At 46.8% G+C, this 26,841-nt stretch overlaps 1 protein-coding gene across 10 annotated transcripts in view; it reads right to left on the bottom strand.

The window, feature by feature from the left end:
* GRIK4 (glutamate ionotropic receptor kainate type subunit 4) overlaps window positions 1–26,841 on the bottom strand; it is a 410,374-nt gene that overhangs the window by 20,289 nt on the left and 363,244 nt on the right. For all 10 annotated transcript variants that reach the window (XM_079103138.1, XM_079103145.1, XM_079103144.1 and 7 more), the window contains 4 exons: window positions 18,250–18,363; window positions 7,023–7,132; window positions 4,042–4,215; window positions 495–660 (listed from right to left, as the gene is read on the bottom strand). In XM_079103138.1, coding sequence (XP_078959264.1) covers window positions 495–660; window positions 4,042–4,215; window positions 7,023–7,132; window positions 18,250–18,363 — 564 coding nt within the window. The remainder of the gene's footprint in view (window positions 1–494; window positions 661–4,041; window positions 4,216–7,022; window positions 7,133–18,249; window positions 18,364–26,841) is intronic.

Genomic DNA, 26,841 nt, shown 5'->3' with positions numbered 1-26,841 from the left:
CAGTGACACCAGTTCATCTTATTCTAGTGTTGCTCAAACTTCAATCATTTGTGTAATATTTTAATCTTGCTTTGGCTAAGTACTACCCATAAAATCTAACTTACTTCTTAAAATTTAAATATGCCCCATCCTATGCAGTGATGTAAATAAAAATACCGGTTTGATTCAAAGCATATATATTTTTTTCCTAATGCACATAAAATAAACATGAAACTTTGCAATTTTAAAATTGTTCCATCATGTTAAACCTCAAATCACCTCAAATGCATGTATCATGCTTTGGGATGGGCTGGTATGAACCCAAAGTCCTTTGGGGACCTCCTTCTGGAGATATTTTGTGGAGCAGGAGGAAAATGAGCCCCATGGGGACCTTCAAATTAGATGTTCAAAAGAGAGAATGAGATGAGGAGAGATGTTTTTATCTCCAGTGGACAAACATCTCAACTTTATTCTGCCCAATTCCCAATGTTGGTGAGCAACCAAATGGGGTTTACTTGGAAGAAAGTCATGCTGGAGCCTCCGTGAATTGTGCCATACTCAATGGCGGTCTGGTCAGCCAGGTCATCCACTGACTCAATGGGCACATCCATGCGCTGCACAGTCAAGAAGGCTGCCAGGTTGGCCGTATAGGATGAGATGATGATCAGCGTGAATGCCCACCTACGTAGGAAAAGACCAGGAAGTCATCACTGCCCGGGCACTCCCGGGAGCCTTGGCCCCCAAACCCAGACTTGCTATGGCACAGGAGAGACCTGAAGGAGCTCTCAGCTTAGTGGGGGAAGAGGAAGGAGGCAGAGCCTCAAGAGAAATGAATTGAGATGTCAAGAGAAATGAATTGAGTTTGTGAATGTGGCCTGGAAAAAGACAATTGATTTTTTTTCTCTTATTTCTGAAAGGAGGTGATTATTGGTTGTTATTTGAAAGATATGTAGTCCATGCACATGAGATAGTTGGGGGGCTATGGGAAATGAGCTAGTGAATGAGCAAAGGCTGCCAGCTCTGAGCCAGGCCACCTCCCCTACCCCTCACACTGAGGTCAACCTTCAGATGTGCCTCTCCAGGTACTGAACACTTGCCATGGGTAACAACCACCTTATAGGATCCCTACAACTCAGGGAGGCAGATTTCCTTTCCTGATTTTACAGGCAAGGAAACTGAGGCTCAGAGAAGTGAGGTAACCTTCTAAATAACACATTGATAAATTCTTATTTTAGAACCAGTTCTATCCATCTTAACAGCAGAAAATCTTTCATGAAGACAGACTGGTGGGAAGCATCTTTGAACTGCTAAAAAAGTTGGATTCTAGAAACAGTCTTACAACAGTCACACTATTCCAAACTAGAAGATTATTGTATTGAGTAGCAAGAGCTCATTTATAATTGGAATAGTTTTGTGATGCAGGCAGCATATACGATAAAGTCATTAATGACAGTTTGTTCACGTTGGTAGGTTAAACAAGCTTTTCCCATCTGGTCAACAGTACAGATCTGCATACTGATCCCTTTGTGTGTGTATAATGGTTTTGAAGATAGATCCCCACCCAGTTCAGATTACAGAAGCACAGATTCTGAATTAGTGAGGTCTGAATTCATGAGCCTTTACACACTATGAACTCAGCACCAGCTGAAGCATAGTATTGCCCCAGGACTCAGCAGCTGGCAGCCACAGCAGTCACCAGGTGGATTTTCAAGAGCAAGAAGTTCCATTGTCCCTTCTCCCACTGTCACCAAGAATTCCTGCCAGCTGCTTCCCTGGGGGTGAAGCAACAGGGGCATACACCAACTTGACGAGCACATCTATACGCTGGACCTGCAGGGAGGTGAACTGGTTTTCAGTTCTGGTCACGTTGCACCTGTGAGATGGTGAGGGGAGCCACTGGCTTTCTCTGAGCTTGTTTGTCTAATGATAAAGAGAAAATGACCAGACAATGTTTGGGAATAATAATGTTGGCTCTGCCTGTCTTTGGAGAGTTGTGAGATCGAATGAGGTAGCATGTCATTAGTGATCAGTAACCTGTAAAGGACTAGATGGATGTGAGATAGAAAGAAATGTAGAGGGATGCCCTGAGCCTCCATATGGGATGAAAATCCCTGGACCACCTCCTAACTATGCACTGCTCCCTGCTCAAGGACTACCCTCGCTGCACTGCCTCGGTTCTTCCACTCTGAGAAGTCGTTTCCGTGACCAGCCCCAGAGCAAGCCAGCACTCTGCAGCTACTTAGCAGTGTTGTGAGAACTGGGGGTTGATGAACCCTACCGGGTTGAGAGCTGACTGACAGGTTCCCTCAGCCCCACGGCTGCACTCTGGCATCTGTACCACCTTGGACAGTGTGCAACTGTTTAGGTTCGCGAGCACTAGGGAAGGGGTCAGACAGCTGACGTGACCAGTGCAAGCCCACTGCCTCAGCTGAGAAAGCAAATGATGCTGTCTCTGGCGGGTCACAGGGGCACCATTGGTTGTAAAGCTGGCATTCTTGTGAGCGACAAGGCATTTTCTGTCACTTGCTCTGGGTGAGGAGGCCATGGGAGGCGGGGATGGCCCTGTCTCTGACTTCCCACTCCCCCAGGAAACTGACCAAACCAAGGCCCTCATTTAATAACTAAGAACTCTGAGAGGCAGAGGGGTGCTGTGACAATTTGGCTGATGAGGGTCACTCATGGTGACTCCGGTGCTGAGCCCTCTTCCCAACATACTCTGAAACACAGTCACCAAGCCACCTGGAGCCAGCTATGTAGAGCAGCACTGAATGGTGGCCTATGGCAGGGAAGCCCACAGGACCCTCCGAAACTGTCTGGAAGAGGAATTTTCTGGGGTGGGGTGAAGGGAGTTTACAGGCAAACGAAGTGGGCAATGGGGCCCTACCTGTATGAATAGCAGAGAACTCTCTGGAGGAAAGGAGCCCAGGAAGAACAAAATCAACATCCCCAACTGACAAGTGCTCATCTCCCAGGGCTTCTGCCCAGGCTGCCTGTGACTGTCCCTGCCAGGACTATCCCTTCTTCCTGGGGACAAGGACCCAGTTCTCCATACTGACATAGTCAGTGACTTCCTGACAATATCTGATAACAGGTGAGATCTTGTCCATAGGTTTAAATCCTACTACAATTATTACTTATCAGGGGAAATGAAAACCCCAGATGGGTAGGGGCTACTGTCCCAGCTACGAGCCCCAGCCCCAGCAGCAACTCTAGCACTTCTGTCCAGACCACCCCCTGCCCACACCAATACCCAAGCATGGAAACACCACCACTTTTCCATTTCCTTTGGTTTAAACAAGCCAAGAAGGAGGCAAGAAGATGGAGGCTGTACGTTGTATAAGTGGTAACAGCCAAACCTATGGTGGATTTTTAAAAGATCAGAAACTTGTACTTCATGAACTTTCATCCCTAGGTCATATACATATATTTTTCATTTCCACCATAAGTCTAATAAAAATTAATAGTCCATACACTTATATAGCATTTTCAAGTTTTCAAAGAGTTCTCCCACCCATTGAATCATCTGTCCATTTCTGCATTTTCCCACACTTGCTGAGGTGGACAAGTCAAGCCCCAGAGGTAGGAGCAGGGGACAAAGGCTGAGAAAGCAGGGAGAGAGGGCTGGGGTGGCAGCCAACTCCTACAGGCATTTCCTGCTGCAGGATGGGATTTGCATAAATTTGCATATGCCTTAGTCGGCCCAGCCACTCAAACTTCAGGTCATTGCCCAGTCAAGAAGCTATCGTTACTTTCTGTGGGTCATCCAGTCTGTTTTCTGGTCTCCTCTTCCTTCTAGGCTTGGTTCCTCTCTGTATTCAGACCACAGAGGCAGAGAAAGGGAAAACAGAGAAGATAGTGCATGCCGCCTCCCAACTTTGTGACATGGTAGAAGTGGCCTCAGCTCCCTCCTAGGGCCTGCTGTGAAAGGCAGAGGCTTCTGAGCTCTCCCACAGGACTGCTAAGGTTCCTCTCTGCCAGCAGCTGGGGCTGGGCTTATCTGAAGACCCCCACTGAGTCCCACCACCCCTTGAGACCTGGCCCTGTCACTTCCTGGAACCTTACCAGACTCCACTAACACAGCGGGTGGATAAGGCGCGAGGGGCAATGGTGGAGCCCTGCTGCATGAAGCCCCCAACCGGAAACCAGAGGCTGTTGCCGAGGGAGTACTGGTTCACCAGGAGGTTGCACCGGCCCTGGGCACACGGGTGTGGGCTGTACCACTCGTAGGGCGTCAACCTGTGGGAGAAAAGGAACAGACTCCAGTGCCAGGGAGGACGGGCATGATGGAAGGGTGCTGGAGAGAGGGGGAGGCACTCTCCATTCTGGCCTCACCTCTCTACCTCAGCACTGGGCCTTGTCACCTTGGGTCAGTCGCTCCCTTTTGCTGGACTTGGATTTTTCCCCAACCAAAAATTAAAAAATTAAAAAATAAATAGAATGGTGACTAGGTTGGTGGTTCTCAAATGCTTTCTCTTTAATTAAACAAAAAAGCCATACTTTTAAACACTTTTCCACTCCAAATAAATTCTGGTGTGGAACTCTCATATGTAAAGTGGATAAAAGTGGAGACACCTGCCTGGAAGCTGGGATTATCAAGGTGGGCGGTCTGGGAAGTCACTGGTTCTCCACCCCAAGTTTCCAAGGTGATCAAGGAGGAAACTTAGTGTCCTACAGAACCATGGTTTAAAACCCTCAACCTAGTTCAATCATTCTCAAACTCCAGCCTCTATTTGAGTGGAGGCTTATTTAAACACAGATCACAAGGACCTACCCCACAGCCTCTGAACCAGTAAGTGTGGGTGAGACCTAAGAATCTGCAAGTTCCCAGGTGATGCTGACCCCTCCAGTTCAGAGTCTATACTGAGAATAACCAGCTCACACTTCTGAGATGCAACTTCCCAGGCCACAGCCCTGGAGATTCTGAGACACTGGGACTTGGGGATTCAAATGTTTAAAAGCTCCCTGTGTAACTCTGAAGACCAGCTGACTTGGGAATGGCTGTCTAAGAGCTATAGTTTTGAAACATTTTTCCCTCTAAAATCTTACCCAGAAGAACAATATATAAGAAATAAAAGTACCGCAGATCTGGATGAGGAAGCATTAGGTCCTGAGAGCTCTGGCTGCCCCCAAAGTCTGTAGTAGGTCTCTGGGGCCTTTGAACTCCATAGAACCCTGTTTGCAAACCACTACCTTAGGACAGAATATCCTGGGCTAGTTTATCGTCTGTGTGTGTGTGTTTGTGTGTGTGTGTGTGTGTGTGTGTGTGTGCATGCTCGCGTTTACACTGTATGGACAGACTCTATGGATAGCCCTTTAATACATTTTTGGTTTGTTTTTGTTCATGCAGGATCCTGGGGGCAATGGGAATGGGTGTGGGGCAAGGAAGAGGTGCGACATAGCCCCTCAGGGAGCCTTAACTCCCTCTGGCTTGGTGTGGCAGGCTTGTGCGCGTATCTGGTAACCAAGCCTGAAGACTTTTCAGGGCCCTGGAGGTGACCTGAGAGCTGTGGCATGCTCTCAGGGGCTCAGTCACAGAGAGCACTGCTGAGCATGGAGCTGGCTCCACCGACAGCTTCCTAAAGGCAGCAGCAGACAGCGCTGCGAAATGGAGAGCGGAAGTGTCAGACAGTGTGTGAGCTCCCGCGCCTCGCCAGCTGTCACTGACAACAGATACTTGACAGTGGCAATGCCTACAGGCCCAAGAGGGGTAGGTGGTACCCAAGCGGCAACTCAGCCGCCTCTGAAGACTACCAGGATTGAAGCAGGGCTGTTCTTTGTTGGGTGGGGTCTTGTGGGCCCCAGATGGTTTTCCTGATCTTGGCCTTGATCTCCACAGGAAAAGGCATGGACAGGGTGAGGCAACTCCTCTTGGGCAGGATGAGGACTGCCGGGTTAGGTGCACTCAGCTTCCTTAGGACCCTGTTGCTGCCTCTCCTAAGGGGAAAGAGCATGTGCACACCTTGATCCCCCGAACAAACACACCCTTGGGGAAGACCCCAGCCCGCGGAGGAGGAATGCACACTAGAGGCCCTGATGCTGTGGCCTGGAGGCAAAGGAGTCAATTGAGAAGACACTTGCAGTAGAGCCTCTGTCGGATTTCTAGGAGTTCATCCTGAGCAGGTCTCCGCTTCCGCCCAACTTTGTGGTCCTCCATTGCAGTAAGCTGAACAGGCAGCGGGGACTTGAGTGAGTGGCACTAGGGCTTGTTCCATTTCTGGATATAACGTGGTCCTCCTGAAGCCCAGGCTGGTTCAACAGCCCTTGGGCTCAGAGAGAAACAACCTTCTCTGTGCACATTCTCAGAGGACACAGCCTAGGATGCCCTTAGGTTCCTCTTTAGGGCTAGGGGCAGTCAGTCCCTGGCTTCTGAGGAGAGGGCATGGATTATTCTCCCCAACTGCTGATCTGGACCATTTGTTCCAGCTCAACACTAACTGCAAATGCTTCTCTCCTTCCTGCCCTCTTGCTGCCTGCCACCCTCTGCAGTTCTTATTGAACAGAACAGCTGTGTTTTCAGGGGCAGATTCAGGCTCTCTGAAGAGGAAGTGTTCTCCCTGGCCCATGTCACTGCAGCCTCCAGTCCCCCCACTCTGAATTCGCAGGACCTGTTTCTTGTCATTCAGCACTTTATGGCAGATTCTGGCAAGGACTGATGTCAGGGCAGCCAAATGCATAGTGCTCGATCAGAGTGATCTTCCTGCCACCTCCTCCCTTCCTCCCTTCCCAAGTCTCCTACACTAGCAGGGGGCCGGAGACCAGAGAGCTGGAGGTGGCAAGAGTCAGAAGTGCAGAAGCAAATCCAGACAAGCTCACCGGTCTGCACTGTGCAAGTCAGGGGACGCACACGTAGATGAATGAATGGGTAGTGTGAGGTCGACAGCTGCGCAGAGAGCACTTCAGGCCCGAGTCCCTCTCCCAGCCCTCTAGTTTGGCCAGTGTCCTCTTAACCACCCGTCTCCTCCACCCCACCCCCTGCCCCATGCAGTTTCCAGAGGTGGACACGAGGTGGCGGTGTGAGGACAGGGAAGGGGAACGGATAGTACCGAGCCACGAGGAAGAGGACACAGCTGACAGCCAGATAGGCTAGGAGCATGAAGAGCCAGACACCGGGAGAAAAGGGGTCCAGGAAGGAGAAATAGCCGGGTCTGCGTCCCTAGAAATGGAGATGAAAACAAGATTCACCATACACATTCAGTCAAAATGGCCCTTGGGCAGGGCAGGGCAGAGGGTATGGCATATGTGGGTTTGGCCCCCAAATTTCTTTGGGTTCTGAGTGATTGGTTTAAATGATGCTGGGGGAATGAAAGTTTAGTGGGAGCTGCTCCCACACACCTCCCTTCCCAAATTCAGCAGATGAAACAGAACAACAGCACGAGCATATGACTTTCTAGGCTTTGTGCTGGGAAAGTGGACCAGTCCCCAGTGCCCCTCACTGCTGCCACTGTGCACAGCTCAGACAGCACCCATGAGCTGTCAGGTCTGCAGAAACGAAAACCAGATGCCAGATCCCTGCCATTTTTTTTTTTTTTTTTTTTTGCAGGAAAGCAAAATGGAATAAAAAGGATGGAGTTAAGCTGTCTGCCTCGCCTTTAGCTGTGTGACCTTGGGCAAGTCCCTGGTCTTCTCTGGACGCAGCTGGAGCTGGGATAGATGAGAACAAACCCACTGGTGGCCTGTGGACCAAATATAGCCCACGGACTTGTTTGCCCATTTGTCGATCTAGCAGTGTTTCATTTTGTATTAGTTGCCAGTATTAAATGATTAGGAGATTTCACATAAAAATCTAGATTTCATACATATAAAAACAAACAACACAGGAGATCTAGCAGCATTGGAGCTGAACGGTGTTGCCACTGTAGACAGGGCGTGTTCTCTCCAGCTCCTGCCTGCTGACTTGATCTTCTGCCAGGCTTGCTTCTTCCATTTACTCTGAAACCACTGGACTAGATGTTCCCCAAGGACCTTTCTAAATGGAAAATGCTACGCTTTTATGATCTCAGGAATCCAGAACGTCAGTCCAAAGATAGGACTGGAAATCAGTATTAAGTTCAGGGTGTTCTGTGAACAGGTGAACTTTCAATTTCAAGATGATATCTATCAAGGCAATAACCTACCATCAATATCCAGGTGCATCATTTTTATCGTGGGCTCCTCAGAAACACAAATGGGAACCACCTAGGCCAATACTGAGCTGAACTCAACCAGCTCTCAGAGCCTGCTTTATTCACAAGAAGCTCAAGGAAGCTGAAAAACTCAAAGTGGCAATACACGTCCCCGTAGGCACATATGTGGCAGGTGGGAGACAGTTGTGCATGGTCCTGCTGTCTTCCCACAGACCCAGTCATGAGTGATTTTCACCTTCTCTTCTGGATGGTTTTTCTTTTCTTTTCTTTTTTCTTTTTTCTTTCAGAATGCCAGTGGGCATATTCCTGAATCAACTGGGGAACAGATTACTTTATCCTTTGAGACAACAGATCAGAGGGGGCACAGAGAAGATGTCAGTAACTTATCCCTGTCAACTGGGCAGCTATTCTTGGGGTTTGTGGCCTTTTAGCAATGTGACAGGGACCTCTCGGTGGTCTTTCTCACACTGGTTTTCTTTCACAGTATGGCTTAGGTCAAGAGAAGAGCCCTTTGAAGGAAATTGCAAATATCTTCCATGTGGTGCATACATGCTTGATCTGCATAGTCTACTCAGGTGATTTACTGGGAAAATGAAATAATTTGAGGGACAAGGCCTAGTGACTGAGGAAAGGGAACAGGAGCAGAATGGGGAGACCATTTGAGCATGTCTGATCCCACCATTACATAAATCCTCTAACAGGAAATAGGGCTCAAGAGCAGCAGAATCATAGTCCTTGTTTGGTGATTCTGGTGTCCATCATGGGCTGTGTCTTCTTCATCATCCCAAGAACCAGTGGCAGGCACAGGAAGACATAGACAGTGCAAAAGACATATGTAGAGTCTAGAAGGGGACAAAGGAGCTGGTCCTGTCTGTGCTCCTACTGCAGCAGAAGTCACTAGTTGGTCTATTCCTGGGGTCCCTCTTAACCCCAGACTTTCTCTGGGCAAATGTATGTGAAACCCATGCGCCCTGTCACTCAGGACTATTTCACTTTATATCTCTCAATTGAAAAATATCCAGGAGGAAAAAAAAAAAAAGCCCAGAACATCTTTTATTGTTGCTTTCTGAATCTGAAACCCCATTAGATGCTCAATGTCAGAAATCTATACCTGATTATATCACAATGAGTGAAATTGAGGAAAATGACAACACTATTTAAGGCTGCCATATTTGGTTATGGGTGATAAGGAATGATGCACAGCCATGGGAAAAAATCTTGGAGACTGAAGTTATAAAACAGAACATCACACAAACAAGGACCAAGACATAAACACAGCTCCACTCGAAACGTATCAGTCATGTTGGCAAGGCAACATCTGATTCCACATGTGATTGCTTGACGCCAACCAGAAAAGGAAGAACGGGGCGGTCATTTGAGATTTGAGTCTGGGGTTGTTACAGCCTTGGCTCAACTTGTTGAGATGATGCCAAAGAGAAGTGTGCTCCCTGCAGGATTCTCAATGCTTACTTTTTTTGTTTTTGTTTTTTTTTATGCGAATGCTTTGGATTGCTTCCTTCCCAAAGGACACCTGAGTTACCGGCACTTGGAGCAAATCAGATGTCACATACCATAGGCATTTGTTCCAAATAATAGCTTTTCCTGAACCCAAAGGATGTATGATGGTGACTCTTTTCTTCTGAAGAACTCAAAGAGTTTCACTATTTCTCTCGATTTCAACACCCAATCTTCCATACTGACAGATGGAAGAACTGAGACCCAGGGAGGTTAAGTGCCCTGCTCCAATAACTGGTGATGGCTTCAATTTCTCTGGTTCTCGTTCATCAAGCTGTGCCATAGGCATGTTATACTTGCTTCCTTCAAATGGCAGCTGTACCAAATCTTCCTCTCCTTTTAATTTTGCAACTTGTTCCAATAAACTCCCTAATTAATCCCACTCCTTCCCCCAGTGCCAGCAGAATCCCAACCTACTTTATCTGAACCCCTTAAAGTACTCGTAAATGTTATTTATTTATACTCATCATCATTTACTGTGACTCTGTTGTATTTATAGACATTTGTATTGATTTATACAATCAATATAACTGCTGACTACAAGTTGGGCCAGTTCCTTCTGGTGAATACAACCACTTTGGAGGTAGATAAGTGGTGTTTTATGTAGATAAATAGATATAGATATATGCTTCAATGTCAAGGACAGGTCAAGCCCTGTTGACGGAATTGAAAATTAGATGGCAGCAAAATTAGAACTAACTTGCTTTTGGACTGTGCTTCAGACTGACCGTATTAGAGTCAACATCCTTGATGCTCTTTGATGATGGGAAAGACCCAAAGGACTGGTCACCAACTGACCATGATTCTGCTGTGTTCCCATCCTTTGATAGCAATGTAGCAGTGGGGCTGCCCATAGAGTTATGAGGTGGCACTAAACTCCCCTCACATGCTAAAAATTCCTTTTATTCTTAAAACAAATTCTGTTAGCTCACTGTTACCTCACTCTATGTGTACCAGAGGAAATGGTTATAATGGTAAAAATGCAATTACTTTCCCAGAGTCTGGAGCCAAATGCATGGGGCCTAGAACAAGATAATGCAGGTCAGGTGGTGAATTAAAACACAAACTCTAGAGTCAGACTCCCCAGGACTGAAACCTGGCTCTACAAACTTCCAAGTGGTGAGATGCTGGGCAAGTGGCCTAACCTCCTGATTGGCTTCCTCTGTAACATGGGGTAATAATAAAACCTACCTCATGGGGTTGTTTTGAGGACTAAGTAAGTTACCATGTGGTAAGGTCGACATGCGTGTCTGCTTCCCTTTATCTAATGGCAGCCATGAGTAACTTAGGAGGGGGAGAGGGTATGTGACAGAGGAGGGAACACTCTTTTATACTCAGGCCTTCCTCAATGAACAAGGATTACTATTTTCTGCCATAGGGTGACACTAAAAATACTTGGGGGACAAATGTCATCTGGCTACAGTCACTTTCCATAACTCCTGGAGTTTTTATGGGTTGTAAAACATGAATCATGACGGTTCCCCTAGGGCTTTCTGGGGAAGAAATTGGGGCAATCCTGGAATTTCTTCTGGAAGGATGGTTCTTAACAGACTACATTTATAACTCTGTTCCATTTCAGCCTTCCGCCGCAAACTTACCATCACAGTGGATCAGACGTGTGGCTGCTCTCTTGGATCTGTATGAGGGCTGTATACCCCATTTTCCTACTCAAAAACTAATGATATCAACTCTCTTTCTTCCCTATGCTCCATCTCCTCTCCAGATGGTTGTCATGTCCTTCATGTGATTTTTGACAGACTTTAGTATTAACTGGCAATTTATAGAGAGGTTTCTTGTTAAATGGTCAACTGCCAGCAGTGATCAATGGTCAATAAAATACTCTCTAGGGCTGAAGAGGGAAGAAACAGTCTCTCCATGACTCCTGGGAGGGGTGGAAGGGGGTAATTCTTAATCCGCTGCAGGAACTCACAGACAGCCTGCCCAAAGAGGTTGGCAGTGGGTTGTCTCTCGTAATTCAGTTTTGCATGCACTTACCTTCGATTCCAAGAGAAGAACGGGAAGTAAGCAATTAATTCCTCTCCACATATAAGAACCAGATGGCTTGTTGCCTACATGACCCACAAGCTACCATATCTGTTTTTACTTTGCTGGTTGGGAATCTGGTGTGAGGAGACCCAAGTTCTTGTCCTGGCATTGACCTTGACTTGCTGAGTGGTCCCGGCAAGCCACTCGACATCTTTGGGTGCCATTTTCTTCTTCCATAAAATGGAACGCCATGATCCCCATGAACGGTAATTGTGAGGATTACTAAACTAATACTGATAAGACACCTTGAGCTTCTTGAGACAGAGGCACTTAATAAATAACCAATATTAGAATGATTATACATTCAGGGATCCATATTTCCATTAGACGGGCTATCATGTTACTTAGCTTTAAGGAATAGAACACTATTCATTTTCTATTTCCTTATAACAGAGTATTAAGCAGTATTAGAAATGATTCACTGGTTTACTTAGCACTGTTCTCCATTTTCCTAGACAGTCTTTCTGAAATGAAACAGACCTTCTTGAAAAAACGAGTAATATATCCAGCAAATGCCATGAATTCATTTAATGTTGGCATTTATTTCTCTCTCACTTTTTAATCACTATCTGATTTTTATTTTTTAACTTTCTTGAGAGAGAAAAGTCTAGCTGTGAGATAAGAAGGGTATGAACATTTTCTGTTGCTTAATCAATGGTAGAGTGGAATGATGGTATGGGGGGTGGAAATGGTCAGCCCATGTTTTTTTGTGAATTTCAGATACTCTGGCTGGACTGGGACCTAACACAGAATCATACATAGTAAAATGTCCTCCAATAGGAAAGGATCTTTAAAGATCATCTAATGCATGACCTTGACACTGAAAAAAAGATAGCCACTAGCCATGGACCCGCTCCCACGAGACAGGTAGCTAGAAGTGCCTGGGACTTAAGAGACAGAAAACCTGCTTCAGTGACCCTGGAACTCCTGTGCTCCCTCCCCTCTTCCACTGCACTGGCTGGACTCATGGAGCCCCAGACCCCTGTAAGATGGGAATCACACTATCTGCTTTGAAATATTGCTATAGTCAACTACAGTCTGTATGGGAAAATGTTTCCAAAGGTAAGAGCCATTGGTCAACATACAAATATCTTAGACATATGCAGGCGCCCTGATGGGGCCAAGACTAAATTATCCTGAAGAGATTTATCCCTTGGGGGATTGTATGGGCCAAATGTTGACTCCCAGGTTGGTTCTGGCACACTCTGATGATGCCTTGCTATGGCAGTCAGGGTGTGCTGGAGGAATACAAACTTATTTTAATATTAGTCTGGGCAAAACATCATTAGGCAAATTGCTGCAGCGGGTGAGGGGGGGGAGAGACAGAAAAGTGCATGATATATGCTGATGTCAAGTAGAAATGTTTTTATTTTCCCATGCTCTTCTCCCCTCCGTTAACACAGATATTTGAGAGCTTACAGTATGCAGCAATGTCATAAAACCCTCGAAAGCAAAATGCCCTTGGAGTTATACTGCAAGACCAAATACCGAGCTTCTCAGTAAGAACTAAGCTAATTTGCAGGGAAATAAAGACTCTTGAACTTTGTAGATTCTATCACTTGACTCCCATCCTCAGCGTACTAGGGGACACTGCAGATTCCAAAGACTGAGCCACTTACATATGGCCTAGAAGCACATCTGGCCCCCACCAGGGACCCCGATACCTTCTCAGGTGGAGGCTGTGCTGTATGGGGGACATGTAGGTATTGCAGGGAAAAGACAACAGGCTGAGTTGGCAACTCTGTCAGACTTGAGCAGAAGATGGATCTGGGTTGCCTGAAACCTCTGCCTCCCATTTCTTTTTTGTTCTCAAGACCGATGGGGGAAAAGACCAAAAGGAAAAAGAGAATCTCTTTAAGGCCTTCATCTTGCTTCCTGGAATACTGGCCCTGTGGGACCCCTAACAGAAATCCAGGTTGCTGGGGCTCAATGCTGCCCAATAGGATCTACAGAGGAAAGGATGGAGCTCACTGACCTCAGCATCACTAGATTTAGGACCTACCAAACATTTCTTCCTTCCTTCCTTCCTTCCTTCCTTCCTTCCTTCCTTCCTCCCTCCCTCCCTCCCTCCCTCCCTTCCTTCCTTCCTTCCTTCCTTCCTTCCTCCCTCCCTCCCCCCCTTCCTTCCTTCCTCCCTTCCTTCAGACCTCCTTCTTCCTTCTTCCTTTCATACCTATCCAGTAAATACTGCAGGTTTAAGATGATTACATTTTTCATATCAAAAATACAAAAATCTGCAGTCTGAGAAGGGTCTACCTTCCCTTTAACGTGCCTCCCACTCAGCCTACAGTTCAGGTTAGAGAGGAAACATGAAGCATGCTTGAGAATTACGTAGGAGACGAGATGAGAGGTGAGGACAGTGCAGAACGACCTGGTTACTGGACAGAGATGCCATTACCTGAGGAGGTTCAGAGTGCAGGAGGAGGAATACGTTTGAGTATACGGAATGCAGTTGTGATGCTATTTGCAGGGGGTGGTCTGTGAGACTTCCAGGTGAAGAGCTATAGTAATGAATGAGAAATATACTCCTGGAATTCAGAGGTGAGGCTGAAGTGGAGGCACAGATGAGGAGTGGATGAGATTATCCAGGGAGGAGGGAGACAGAGAGAAGAGAGAGGAGAAGAGAAAGGGGTCAACCAAAATGATGAGAAGGCACGAGGGAATCCAGGAGAAAATGGCAACTGGGATGCTAAGAACAGAGAGAGTTTTTAAAAGCGAGACATGTCAACGGGGACAAATGCCAAAGCCAGACTCCTCAGCTGCCCTGTCAAGTAGCAGGGAGTAGGAGGTAAAAGGAGGAAAACATTCTTCTTATTTTGGTCCTAGAGATATCTCCTCAGAAACAGAGACTATATCCTGATGTTGGGAAGAAGGAAAGTATCCTATAATCAACTCATGATCCATGTTCATGAAAAAGCCCAGATAACTTTAGATTGTTGGAAATTAACAAATTATTTCTGGTTATCTTTACATTTCAGAGACACATTTGCTATCACTTATGATTTTGGAGGCTTTGGCTATGATTCTTAACTAGAAATTACATTACATAACATATGCAGGTAATGGACCTCCATGGGACTCCATTAATAAGTACAATGTTTATGCTTTGATGTATCAATTTAAAAATAAGTAATTAAAAATAATTCTTCATGAGGCATTTCACTTTGAGTTAATGATTTCTACTTCTGCACACAGGTATGATTGCCACCAGATGCTCACATTTTGGTGACAACTGCTCATCAGTCAGGTGACCTCATAGATATAGAACTGAGAGAGAAATTCTGTATTCTTGTAAATGATAAATGAAATTAAGCACAGTTTTGTTCAAAGATAACCATCAATTAGAGAAGATTCACAAAATAATAAACACCCAGTACTTAACGTTAATTCCCTTAGCATATTGGAGAGAGCTTCTCTGTGTTGTTTTTGATTTAGGCTCTGGTGGTAGATTCCACCTGTCTACACTTCAGCATTAGAGATTCCTGCTGAGGCCTCTTTGGGTCAGATACAGCAAAATTCATCTCCGACTCAATCTCTACCAGGTCTCTTCTGCTTTACTAGATCCAGAATCGTTCTCTCCTGAGCTGACTTTTTGGTACTCTCTAAGCATAGTGCCTTGCACACAGAATGTACTCAATAAATATTTGTTGAATAAATGCATAAACTGTTAGTTCTGTTCATTGTAAGCTGTTCATGCCAGAGTTCATATTTTGATCAGTTTGGCCCTGTTATAAATCAGATCTGAGCAGCCATGTGGCATACTGGGGTCTCTAAGGGGAGGCCAGAAGAAGGAGGAATCCAGGCCAGGCTGGGGAACTGTCAGTCAGTGTTCTCCACAGAGACAGAACCAATTATATATATATATATATATATATATATATATATATGTATCCTATCTATCTATCTATCTATCTCACATGTTGGGGGAGCTGCTTAGTCCAAAAGGTGAACAGACCAGAATGGGCAGGATGTCTACATCATTGCCTTGGGTCAGAATTCTTTCTCCAGGAGACCTGAGGTTTTGCCTCCCATGGCTTTCAGCTTATTGGATGAAGCCACTCACAGTATTGAGGGTAATCTCCTTTACTTAAAGTCAATTCATTGCAGATATTAATTATACCTACAAAATACCTTTACTGCAATGCCTAGTTGACACATTAAAGTTAATATCCCAGGAACTAATGCAGGGGAACTAATACAGAGATAGGTCTGTGGTGGTAGGAAATAAACGGTCAATAATTCAGTTTAGGATGACCAGAGGGTTGGTGACTTGGGCTATAGTTCTTGCCAGAGTTGGTATTCAGGATAATGGTGTTCTATGTTCAGAGAAGCGAAGCCACAGTCATTGCCAGGTGGTAGAAACACTCAGGTCAGTTGTCCTTGGTTGCCTGGTTCCTGGTAAGTCTTTGGGTCACCAGCAGGACTCTTCCCTCAGTGTTAATTAAGAAATCAAGGCCAGAGCCTACCGTAGCCACAGCAGGGTGGTCTGGAGAAAGGCTGTGCATCTCCATGTCTTTTGGATGCTCCCTCGGGGCTGAGTGTAGGGAGGAGGAACTTCAAAGAAGGGTGCTGGCTGGAAAATCGTGGGAGGAGTGCTGACAGTTGTCACTGTCCTGGAGACAGCAGGCCTCACCCCAGCCCTGCCCTGACCCACATGCAAGCAAGACTCCAGCTTCCTTATCTGTGAGTTGGGGATTATGATACCTGCCCGCCACCTCAGAGAACGGTCCTGAGAATCCAACGAAGAAGGACTTGCAAAACATGAGGGTGGCAGCTGAGGTCATAGAAAGAGCACTGACTTGTCACACTGTCCTTGAGTTTGAACCCTGCCTCTTGGCTTATTAGCAAGTGGCCTTGTCCTTGTTTTTAAACTAATTGCATCTCAGTTTTCTCATTTCTAACATAAGAATGACACCACTATGTACGTTTCTTAGGATCATCAAAATGAAGTACCAAAACTGACTGGCTTAAAATACCAGAAATCTTTCATTTCAAAGTTCTAGAGGCTTGAAGGCCAAAGCCAAGTCATCAATCAGAGCCAGGCTCCCTGTGCAGGCCCTAGGGGAGGATCCTGATGGGTGCTAGCAACCCTGGCTGCTCATCACTCCCATCTCTCCCCTATATGTTTGTTTTCAAATTTCCCTCATCTTATAAGGACACCATTCATTGCATTGGGGCCCACAGTAATCCAGAATGATCTTAGCTTGATTACACTTGCAAAGATTCTATTTCTAAATAAGGTCACATTCACAGGTATGGTGAGGGGGCACAATGCAACCCATGTCACCGGCACCTGGTAGAGTGTCTGAGACATAGGAAGTCCTCAACAAATGGGAACTATCATCATCAAGAGGACTAGAGGAGGACATTGGCTGAGAGGGATCCAAATGCACCTTATTCCACAAAAACAGACATTAATAACAGCCTGACTCTGAAATCTTTGCATTTCTTTCTATCTTAGCCTGTGGCATTTGAGATTCCAATGCCATTGCTTCTTCCAGATGATCTGGTCATTTTTCCCAAGCCAGTCGGTAACGATGATGGACACAATGCCCAGTGCAGGACAGCACTCCTCTGAACAGTGGGCCTGTTTTGTGGGCTCCATGGCAGGAGATACCCTCCTGGAGAAACGTGGGCTTCTGATGCCTGAACAGCTACAGCAATGGGAGCAGCTGGGGCTGCAATGGTCCTCTTTCTCTAGGGCTGGGGTCACTTCAGCAGGCATGCTGTCCTTTTCTGTTGGGCAGCCCCTTGGTGCCAGGTTATGTACAGAAATAGGCATGGCAACTGAACTGTGGACACCAAAAGCAGCTAGAGTGCTGGGGAAATCCATGTGGCTACATACTTGGAGCCAGTGTGGATGAAAAGAGGAGAGAAAGGCTCTTCTGGTCCAGTTTGGTAAAGTAGATAAAGACAGCTATTTGCTGGTAGCACAACAATTACCCACCTTATGGAGATGACCCAGCCAGGATATTCGGGGTCATATCCTTCCTTAGTGATCTATTGGTGGTTCTCACACACTCATTTTGATGCTCACTCTAGCCAACCCAGCCAGAGAAATCTTTTTGGGTGAGCATGGGGGAGGGGGTGTGGTGAAGAAGGCCAGGTAAAAATGACATTAGATTATCTGGTCTGTGTGCATGAATACGAATAATCAGGAGAGGAAGAAGTCTATATTCCCTCACCAGCTACAATGCTCAGAGTGAACAAAGTGGATCTGGGAGTCGGAGGAATCTTTGAGAAGGCTGGGGTGACTTATCTGGGCTTCAGCCCTGCCCCCAGGAAGAAGTGTGATTGACAGGACAGTCGCAGCAGACTAGGCACCAAGTGCTAACAGATCACTCTCTTGGTCATCTCTATTCAGTGAAGCACAAGCCATTTTTACTGGAAAGCTTACAAGTATGACTTTTCCATCCCTCCTGTTTGCAAGTTCTTGCAGCTGATGGAGGAAAAAATAGCCCAGCACATTTGCATTTAAGTCTCGAAATCTAAATATTTCCGTGAGTCACTCATTATTACCATATAACTCAGTGTTTGCATGCAAATAACTTTAATGACATAAATGCTTATAAAATAAGTCTCTTACCATATGAACTCGGTAAAGAATGCTAATTCCCAGCGTCATGAATGGCTTAGAGAAATCAATCACCTTCTCACGTTCGGCTGTGATGGTGAGGCCTGCCACAGCCAGATCTGCTTTCTGAAAGGAACAGAGAGATCCCATCAGTGGGGTGGCCACGTGAGGTGGGGTGCAGGAACTTGTGACTAGAGGCTGTCCCCGATGAGAGGTTACTCCGTCTGGCTTCCTGGCTTGGGGAGAAGCCAATATAACTCAGATCTGAACAATAACTCTGGAAAGGACAGGATGTTGAAGCTGGCTTGTGTTTGTTCATTCACAGTTAGACCCCTCTAAACACACAGGTGATTTAGAAGCAGGAGGATCACTACTAGATTGCTCTGCCCTGAGGAGGGGCTCAGGAGTGGAGAACTGACAGGCTCTGGGGTTCTCCACACCAAAGAGTTTTATTCCACTTACTCACTTGTCCAGTCAACACAGCTTCACTGAGTGCCTCTGGCAGGTAAGATACTTCAAGAGGGAAAGGTAAAAATGTGGGAACCACAGGCATCTGAAACAATCTAATGCAACCCCATTCGTTTCACAGAAAGGAAAGGGACATCAAGAAATTGAGTGAGTGGCCCAGCATCACAAAGCCCATCCTTGGCAAAGCCAGGGCTGGGATTTAGGCCTTCTGATAATTGGCCACTTATATTGCTGCACAGGTGGAAATTCAGGTGTCACTAGCAGAACAAAAGGAAGAATCTCTGATCTCTTTAAAGCAAAATAACCAAAATTTGTTCTGAAGAGCTTTTCCTTCTTTTCCCTTCGCCTCCTAATTGTACACTGAGTGTTCACTTCTGATGAGAACCTGGTCTGAATTAGAACTCTCTGGAAAAGGGAATGCTGTAGGCTTCCTCAAAGCTCTTATCTATCAAGATGAGAGTTCTTCCTTATATCCAATTTAAATACATCCTGTTGAAAGCAGGCTCATTTCCTATTGATCTGTTCCCTGGGCCCTAACAAAACAGTCAACCAACCAAGGCTAGTCACTTTGCTTCTCCAGGTTTCCTTAACCTGATCCACAAACCGTGGAGTTAAGAGCGTTAGATCTGTCCCTACATTTCTCCAGCATGATTCTCAAAATGCAGTCAATAGGGCCACTTGCATCAGAATCACCTGCTGGGCCAACTGAATGTGAATTCCAGAGTCTCCTTTCAGACCCTGGATTGATTCTGCTGGTAGGTTGCAGGACTCTGCATTTGTAACAAGCTGCTCAGGTGACTAACTTATACTGATATTGAAGAATCATGTTTATAACCTACACACTATCTTTCAGAGCAGCCTCTGGCAATTTACATTTCAATTTTTTGAACTCCTTTTTCTAATGCTAGTAGATCAGCTCATGCAAAAGATGAACAAAGAAATGAGGACGAGTGAAATGTCCAACAATCTACAAAAAAGCCAATCAGTTCTGAATGAGCCCCCCCACACACACAAATGCAAAAAAATGTAAAAAGAGAGCCGAGTTGGTTCTCATTTTGCTCCCAAAGGAATTGCAATTTGTGCAAAGGAAGGATAAATCCATGGGCGAAGGTCAATTTCTCCTACATCTAAACATCAGTCAATCCTCCACACTCATTCATGTCCCACGCCCTGACCTGGCACAGGTTAACGAACTTATAAAGTCAAGGCATCCTTAAAAGAAACTGGTGTGCAGATGAAAGATATCTTTAATACAAAATGGAAACTGAGTGACTCATTCTGTATTTCTCCAAGAGAGTGTTGATTACTGCTATCAAATGAATCAACGCTTGGGGAGAGAGAGGAGTTTGATTAGAAGATTGCTAGTGCCTTTATTTGGGGGACTCTTTAGAGGCTTTCTTGGGTCTTTCAGGACCTTAGCCTCTCCATGACCGTGGCCCTGACAAATTTAACTTGTGAGCATGAGCACAGAGCCACAGAAACAACTAGGAGGGCCAACAGTGCAGCCACCACCCAACACTCAGGATTGCTGGAAAATGGCAGCCCTACCGTGCCTGGAAACTGGGAGAAGGTAATGAGCTTAAAAAGTTGGACTGAAGAACACATTAAGAAAACTGAAACTGATAAAATGGAAAAAGGATAAGCATAGAATCCAGTCCTCTCCCTGGTTATTTTTCTTAAATGCAAATCAATTAGCCAAAGTAAACAATACCATCCTCGAATTTCTTTTCCCCATGTTCAGCTTTCCTCCAAAAAGGGCAAACTTTGGATGAAAAGCTGGAAATCATTTCACAAGTTTACAGAAGTTGGCCAACAATGACATTATGCTAAACAATTCCATATGTCCATATGGAGAGGAAGCTGGGAATAGAGCACAGCCCACCGCCAGACCTCTTTCCTAAATACACACAGAATGACCACACACCAGGCAGAGCGCGTGCCCCAAGCTCAGACAGGGCTTTTCTGTCTGGTCACAAATAGATGCTTCCCCAAACTGGGCTGAGCAGAGAAATCTCCTCCTGCCCACATTGCTGACTCAGGGCCCCCAGCCTCAACTCTCTTTCCTTTGTCCCCAGTTCAGGATAAGTTGGGGACCAAAAAGGCAGGAAGCAGATGAGAAAGGACAGCAACATACTACAAGAAACCTTGGAGGTTCGGCGGTGCTTGTTTCTTATGTTTAACTGACTCGGTGAAGAACAGTAATTATCTCCCTTGGCTTCGATGCACCCCGGGGTATCAGAACAATCACACGGGACTGGATTATTCCAAGAGACGTGCACTCGTTTATTTTCACCTTAGTTAAAAAGACATTATACTATAAAGCAGCCTTCAGATGAGGAGATAATGTGCCATGAAACCAAACTAACAAGGAAGGGGCCGGGGTGCTAGAACTGCTGAGTGGAAGCAGAGGGCGGTCAGCCACAAGGGCAGCATGTCCAAGGCCTTCCAATCCCCCAGCCTCTCGTGGGGCAGGGAGGGGTTTGCCCTCCAGGGCAAAGAGCAGTGGACAGGACAGACAAGTGGCTCTTGTCTCAGCTGGGTTCCAACCTCATTGTGACCTCGGGCAAGTTATTTCCCTATCTGGAATGGTCTCCTCAACTATAAAATGAAAGGGTTCAACTAGAGAGCTTGCTAAGCTCTTTTCCAGCTATAAAGCCCGTGCTTGGCTCTGCCCAGCTAGAGGAAGTATGGCCTAGACTAATTAGCCCCTGCTCTGTTGCGGTCAGGCCAGCAGAATGGAATGGTGGGGAGCAGATGTGGGGCCCGAGCCTGTGGGGACGAGCAGTGGACCTCAGGCAGGGACATTTTACTTTAGAGATGTTCTGTTTTTTTTTGTTGTTGTTGTTGTTTTTTTTTTTTTTTTTTTTTTTTTTAATTCAGAGACATTTTATTTACTTATTGGTTTATTTATTTTACTTATTTTAGGGCATTTTATTTTAGAGGAGGAAATCTAGAAAGATGGGGAAGGTGCAAATGATCTGAGGAGCTCAGGCCTGAAAATGGAACCTCAGGGGACCGGAAAAGGCCAGGACAGCCAGAGCCAGAGGGCTGGGGTCTGTCAGAAGGAGAGACAGACCAAAGTAGGGCAGTGGCAGAGAACTCCACGTGTCAGGTCCTGGTCACATCTGGGGTGTGTGCAAACACACAGGGGCCTGTAAAGACATTGCCTGGGCAAGAGAGGCCTCTCTCCTCTCCCCATTTTTTGATTGAAAATGTTCCTTGAAGGACTTTAAGTGCTGTCTCTGAGCAAGCCCCACTTTTATCACCTGGATGTTAGTGGAATTTACAAGAGAAGGGCAGGCAGGAGCCAGCCTAGGGGTGACTTCCAAAACACACACTCCTCTGCCTTGTGGAGTTTAATGCCCGTCAGGCGACCACCACCATTGTGGTCACAGCCCCTCCGGGGACTGGCTGCAGGGAGGGAAGGCAGTGTCTTTACTGCAGGGCCCCGTTCTTTGTCGCTTGAGCCTGCTGCTTCTACCTGCCTTCCCTGAGAACAACAGGAAGGCCTTCTGATAGTAGAGGCAGATCCCAGGCCACCTGAATAAGACAAAGCCGGCCCTGTCAGCCTCACGTCTTTATTTAGACAGCTGCTGCCCCCTTTTGGGCAAAATCTTCTCTCTGGTGCCCCGCAGGGTCTCCTCCCTCATGCTCACATGGAACAGGGCATGGGCAGGAGGCTGCCTTTGCTGGTTGTCCACGAGCAATTCCTCCGCATTCTCTGGGACTCATCTTTTTCAGCTGTAAAATAGGTACAGTGCCTGCCAGTTGATATGATGTTAGAGTCAGAGAGAGTGTGGTGGAAGAGGCTTAGCGGAAGTATGAATTATAGAGTCTGCCATATTAAGAGGATGGCTGGGAACCACGAGTGTGGGGCAAACTTATTTGGACTCTGTCACTTACTTGCTGTGTGACCTCAGGCAAGTCATTTCACTTCTTTCCGCCTCAGTCTGCTCATCTAGAAAGTGGGATAATAATCGTCCCCCACCCTAGAGCTGCACAGAGACAGTGCCTATGAGTGCTGATGGCAATGGCCATGGGGTGATGCTGATCTTGACAATGGTGATCTCAACAGGGCCTCTGGAGAAAACTTAGTCCATGGTGAGTTGTAGGTGTGTCTGGAGGTGGGCAAGCTTGTTCTCTGTACAGTGCCGACTGCACAGTACCCCTGGTCACTCGACCTTTGGTGGTGTATTGGCTTTCTTGCAGTACTGGGGATTGAACCCAGGAGTGCTCTACCACTGAGAGACATCCCCTGTCCTCTCCATCTTGAGACAGGTCTTGCTAAGTTGCCCAGGCTGGCCAGGAACCTGCAATCCTCTTGCCTCAGCCTCCTGAGTAGCTGGGACTACAGGCATACACCACCATGTCCGGCTCTCTGGTGTTTTTTCCCTGTGGTACTGCCTGGCTTTGAAGACCCACATGAGGCCCCTCCCAGGCCTCACACTGCCCCATGCTTTGGAAATTTCTAGGAAAAAAACCAAAGCCCAGCTGGGAAACACAGTCCTTCTCCCTACCTCTTCCGCACTGTATGGTTCTCTTGTGGGCGAGTGGATTAAATGGACTCTTCAAGCTCTTTATGAATCCTCAGACCCACTGGGCCGTCTCTGATCAGCTTCCTGGTCTTTTTTCTCAGGCTTTTTTTTTTTTTATTGTCCCCTCTCTCATGCCTCCAGCCTCCAGCCCTGGCTGCCCGTCCAGGTCAACAGCTTTCTCCTCCTTCACAAGCCATGGAGTCCTCAGACCTTGTTTCAATTGCTGCTCAGGCCCCATAGAGCCTCCCACTCTCTGCTGTCATTTAGTTAACTCTGTAATTGTGTTACTTAACTCTGGAAAGCTTCGGGAGGTTACAGCTGGAATGAGAAAACGCTACACAGAATAAGTTTGTACTGAGCACTCCTGGAAACCTTCATTCCAAGGTAATTGTCTCTGGAGAGCCCCTGTATATTGAAAGAACTTGCAGAATTCCAAGCAAGGCCAGGCCCAAGGCTGTGAAAACAGGGTTGGCATTATCTGGAGACACCCAGAGAGGAAGGAGCTTGAGTCCAGCAAGTATGGCTTTCTAGGGAGGGAAAAAGCATGCTGGGCTAGGGTGGAGGATTTTGAGTGAGGGTGATATGAAATTGTGGAACGGATGGGAACCTTCAGGACGCACATGTCATGGAGTCTGCCCTTGCATGTGGGATCTCAGGGTTGGCAGTGGCTGCCTGCAGGGTCCACTGCCCCCTCCTTGCTACCCCTCCTCTTTAAAGCTCAGACACCCTGTCTTCACCCTGTACCAGGGAGTGTGCAAGCGCTGGGATCCTGGGATAAACAGACACAGACACGGCCCCTGACAGAAGAGAGTTCACAGTCCAGTGAAGAAGGCAGACAGACATCAGATCAAAATTTTGTAGAATTTTGCCTGTGTCAAGTGTTAGAAGAAAGTCAACTACAACATCATGAGAAGGTGGCACAGGGGCTTGGCAGAGTCTGGGGGACCACAGTGGCTTCCCATAGTGAGATTCAGTTACCTGAATAAGAGTTACCTATGAGAAGGCCTGGCTGAGCATCGCCAGTGGAAGGGACTGCATTTGCCAAGGCCCTGAGGCAGGAGGGAGCACCACACCTCCCAGAGGCTAGCAGAAGCCTGGGGTGACCAGAGAGCCTAGTATGGAGGAGCATGCTGCATGAAGAGACTGGAGAGGCAGTCAGGGATCAAAAGGTATGGTACACTGAAGAGCAATTAGAAGGCTCTGAAGATTTTAAGCAGCAAATGTCCTGTGAGATCAGATTTGTGATAACACAGCTAACAACTTCCTGTATGTCAGGCACTGAACTAAATCTTTAGATGTGTCATCTCCCTCAACACCCACAGAGCCTTTGTGAGGTAGGTTACTATTATTATCTCTACTTTACAGATGAGGAGACTGAGGCACAGATAGATTGAGCGACTTGCCCAAGCTTGCACAGGAAAAGCAGCAGAGGCAGGATTCAAACACAGGCAGCTTGTCTTCAGAGGTTGCATGCTAAACCTGCAACAAATCAATGGGCTCCAGTGAAAGGACAAAAGAATGCTGAGGAGAGGCAAGAAAGGACCATCCTGACTTCTGCTCTCACCTCCTTGCCTCACATTTCACTGTCGCCAGTGTCCCTGGGCCAAGGTCAGCAGGGACCTCCATGCTACAATGACTAGGAGGGGCTTCTGAGCCCTTATCTGCCAAACTTCCCTGCCGGTGGCTCTCCCCAGCCCCTGAGGGGCCTCCTGACTGAGGCCAATGTCCGGGCCACAGCTCCTCCCCCCTCCAATGCTCTGTCCTGTGACTACGTTAACTGGGTCACTGGCACAAACCAAACTGGGATCAAGTTCTAGCTTTGCCAAGTTAATCACTGCGTGACCTTGGCTAGGTCTCATATCTTCTCCGGGCTCACTTTCCTCATTTGTAAAATGGGATAATAACTTGGGGTTATTGTGAGGCTAAATGAGATCATACTTATGGTGCACAAAGACAGGGCCTGACACAAAATAGGCACTCAATAAGTAGCTATTCATATTATTTTTCTAGTAAAATTCATTTTGCACCATGACCATTATAACCATCCGTCTTCTTAAAAAATTATCTGTTAGCTCCATGTCCACCGCTCCTCTCCCAAAGCCTGCCCTCAGTCAGTCTCACTCAACCACTCACAATCACACACCATACTTATCTACAGTTACATTTTCTTGTGGAAATCCAACCATCAACTCCACCTACCCACCAAGGTCCATTCAAAGTTTTCTTTCTCCAAAAAAGATTTCCCTACCATCTTCCCAGGAACAAGCCCTGACACTTCTTTGTGGTCACAGGAGGTAAGCAGTGACCTGTACCACCACCATGGCATGAGGTGTCAATTGCCTTGTTATAACAGGGGATCTGAGCTCACGCTTTAACTCTGCCACTTATAAGTGTGTGACCTTAATTTCTCTGTGCCGCAGTGTCTTCCCCAATAAAGTGGGGACAATCATTGTTCCTATCCCCATGAAGCTTCAGTGGGAATTAAATACAAAGTCTAAGCCGGGCACAGAACAGCTCTCAACAAATGTTAGCTCTTACTGTTATTGCTGCTGTTGACTTTGGAGAGCATGTCTTATCTCCCCATTAGACTACATGTTTCTTGAAGCATGGACCAAGTCTTTTAAACACTCAACATATATAGCATTTCAAGGTTGTCATTAGCTCTGTTTCCACACAAAGAAGCTGAGGCCCAGAGAAGTTGGTAACTTGCTCAAGTGCACACAGCTAGACATGGAGAAAGATCACTTCAGACCCACGTGTACAGATTCTCAAGGCTGTTCACTTTGCTCTCTTATTGCTGCACTAAGCAAGGTGATGTTCCCCAAGTAAGCACACATTAAGTCCCTAAGGAACAACCAGTGTAGAGTAAGGAGTGGAACCCCTAAAGAAAGGCTGCTCTGAGCCCCGTCTGGCTGGCTGCAGAAACAGGCTGATGTCTGACAGGTGGCTGCATGGTATGCAGGAGGCCTTTTGTCAGGAAGCTGGAATGCTACAACCGTGCTCAGGATGCGCTCAGACCCAAGTCCTCATCCTCTCCACTAGGGTGCGCCCTTCTCCCCTTGCCCTGCCCACATCCTGGTTCTCTCTAACACCTTGGACAGCGCCACGCAAGCGGCCCAAAGCCTCCACTCCTGTAAAAGGCGGCTGTCAGCAGAGGGGGGTTAATTACACTCCAGGAATGGAATGATAGCCTCCACCTGAGCCAGAGGCCAGCAGAAGGACCAGCTCCATGGAGCTGTTTCCAATTTCTGCCCAGTCCTGTTCCTTTTCTACTGCCCCGTTGAGCAGATTAACATCTGCATAGAAGCTCATTTCAAATTAGATGATCTGCTCCCTTCTTGTCTTTTGATCGATTTACCTGCTGCAAGCCTATCTCTCTTCCCTTCCCACCCCCACCTATGGAGCTACCCAGGGAACTTGGTGTGACTCACTGGGGTCACCGAGCTGCGAGGCAGTGGGATCTGCGGGAGCTGGGGAAGCTCACTCCCACTCCTGGCTCCTGCACGCATCTGCAGGAGCCATCATTTAGACTTCATAATAACATGCTTCGTGAGTGTGCACATCTGCCCTCCTGCCACATGAGTCAGCCTGTCTGCCCACT

The sequence above is a fragment of the Sciurus vulgaris genome (genome assembly GCF_902686455.1).
Source record: "Sciurus vulgaris genome assembly, chromosome: 11".
Taxonomy (NCBI): domain Eukaryota; kingdom Metazoa; phylum Chordata; class Mammalia; order Rodentia; family Sciuridae; genus Sciurus; species Sciurus vulgaris.
This window is presented reverse-complemented; position numbering and strand designations above follow the sequence as displayed.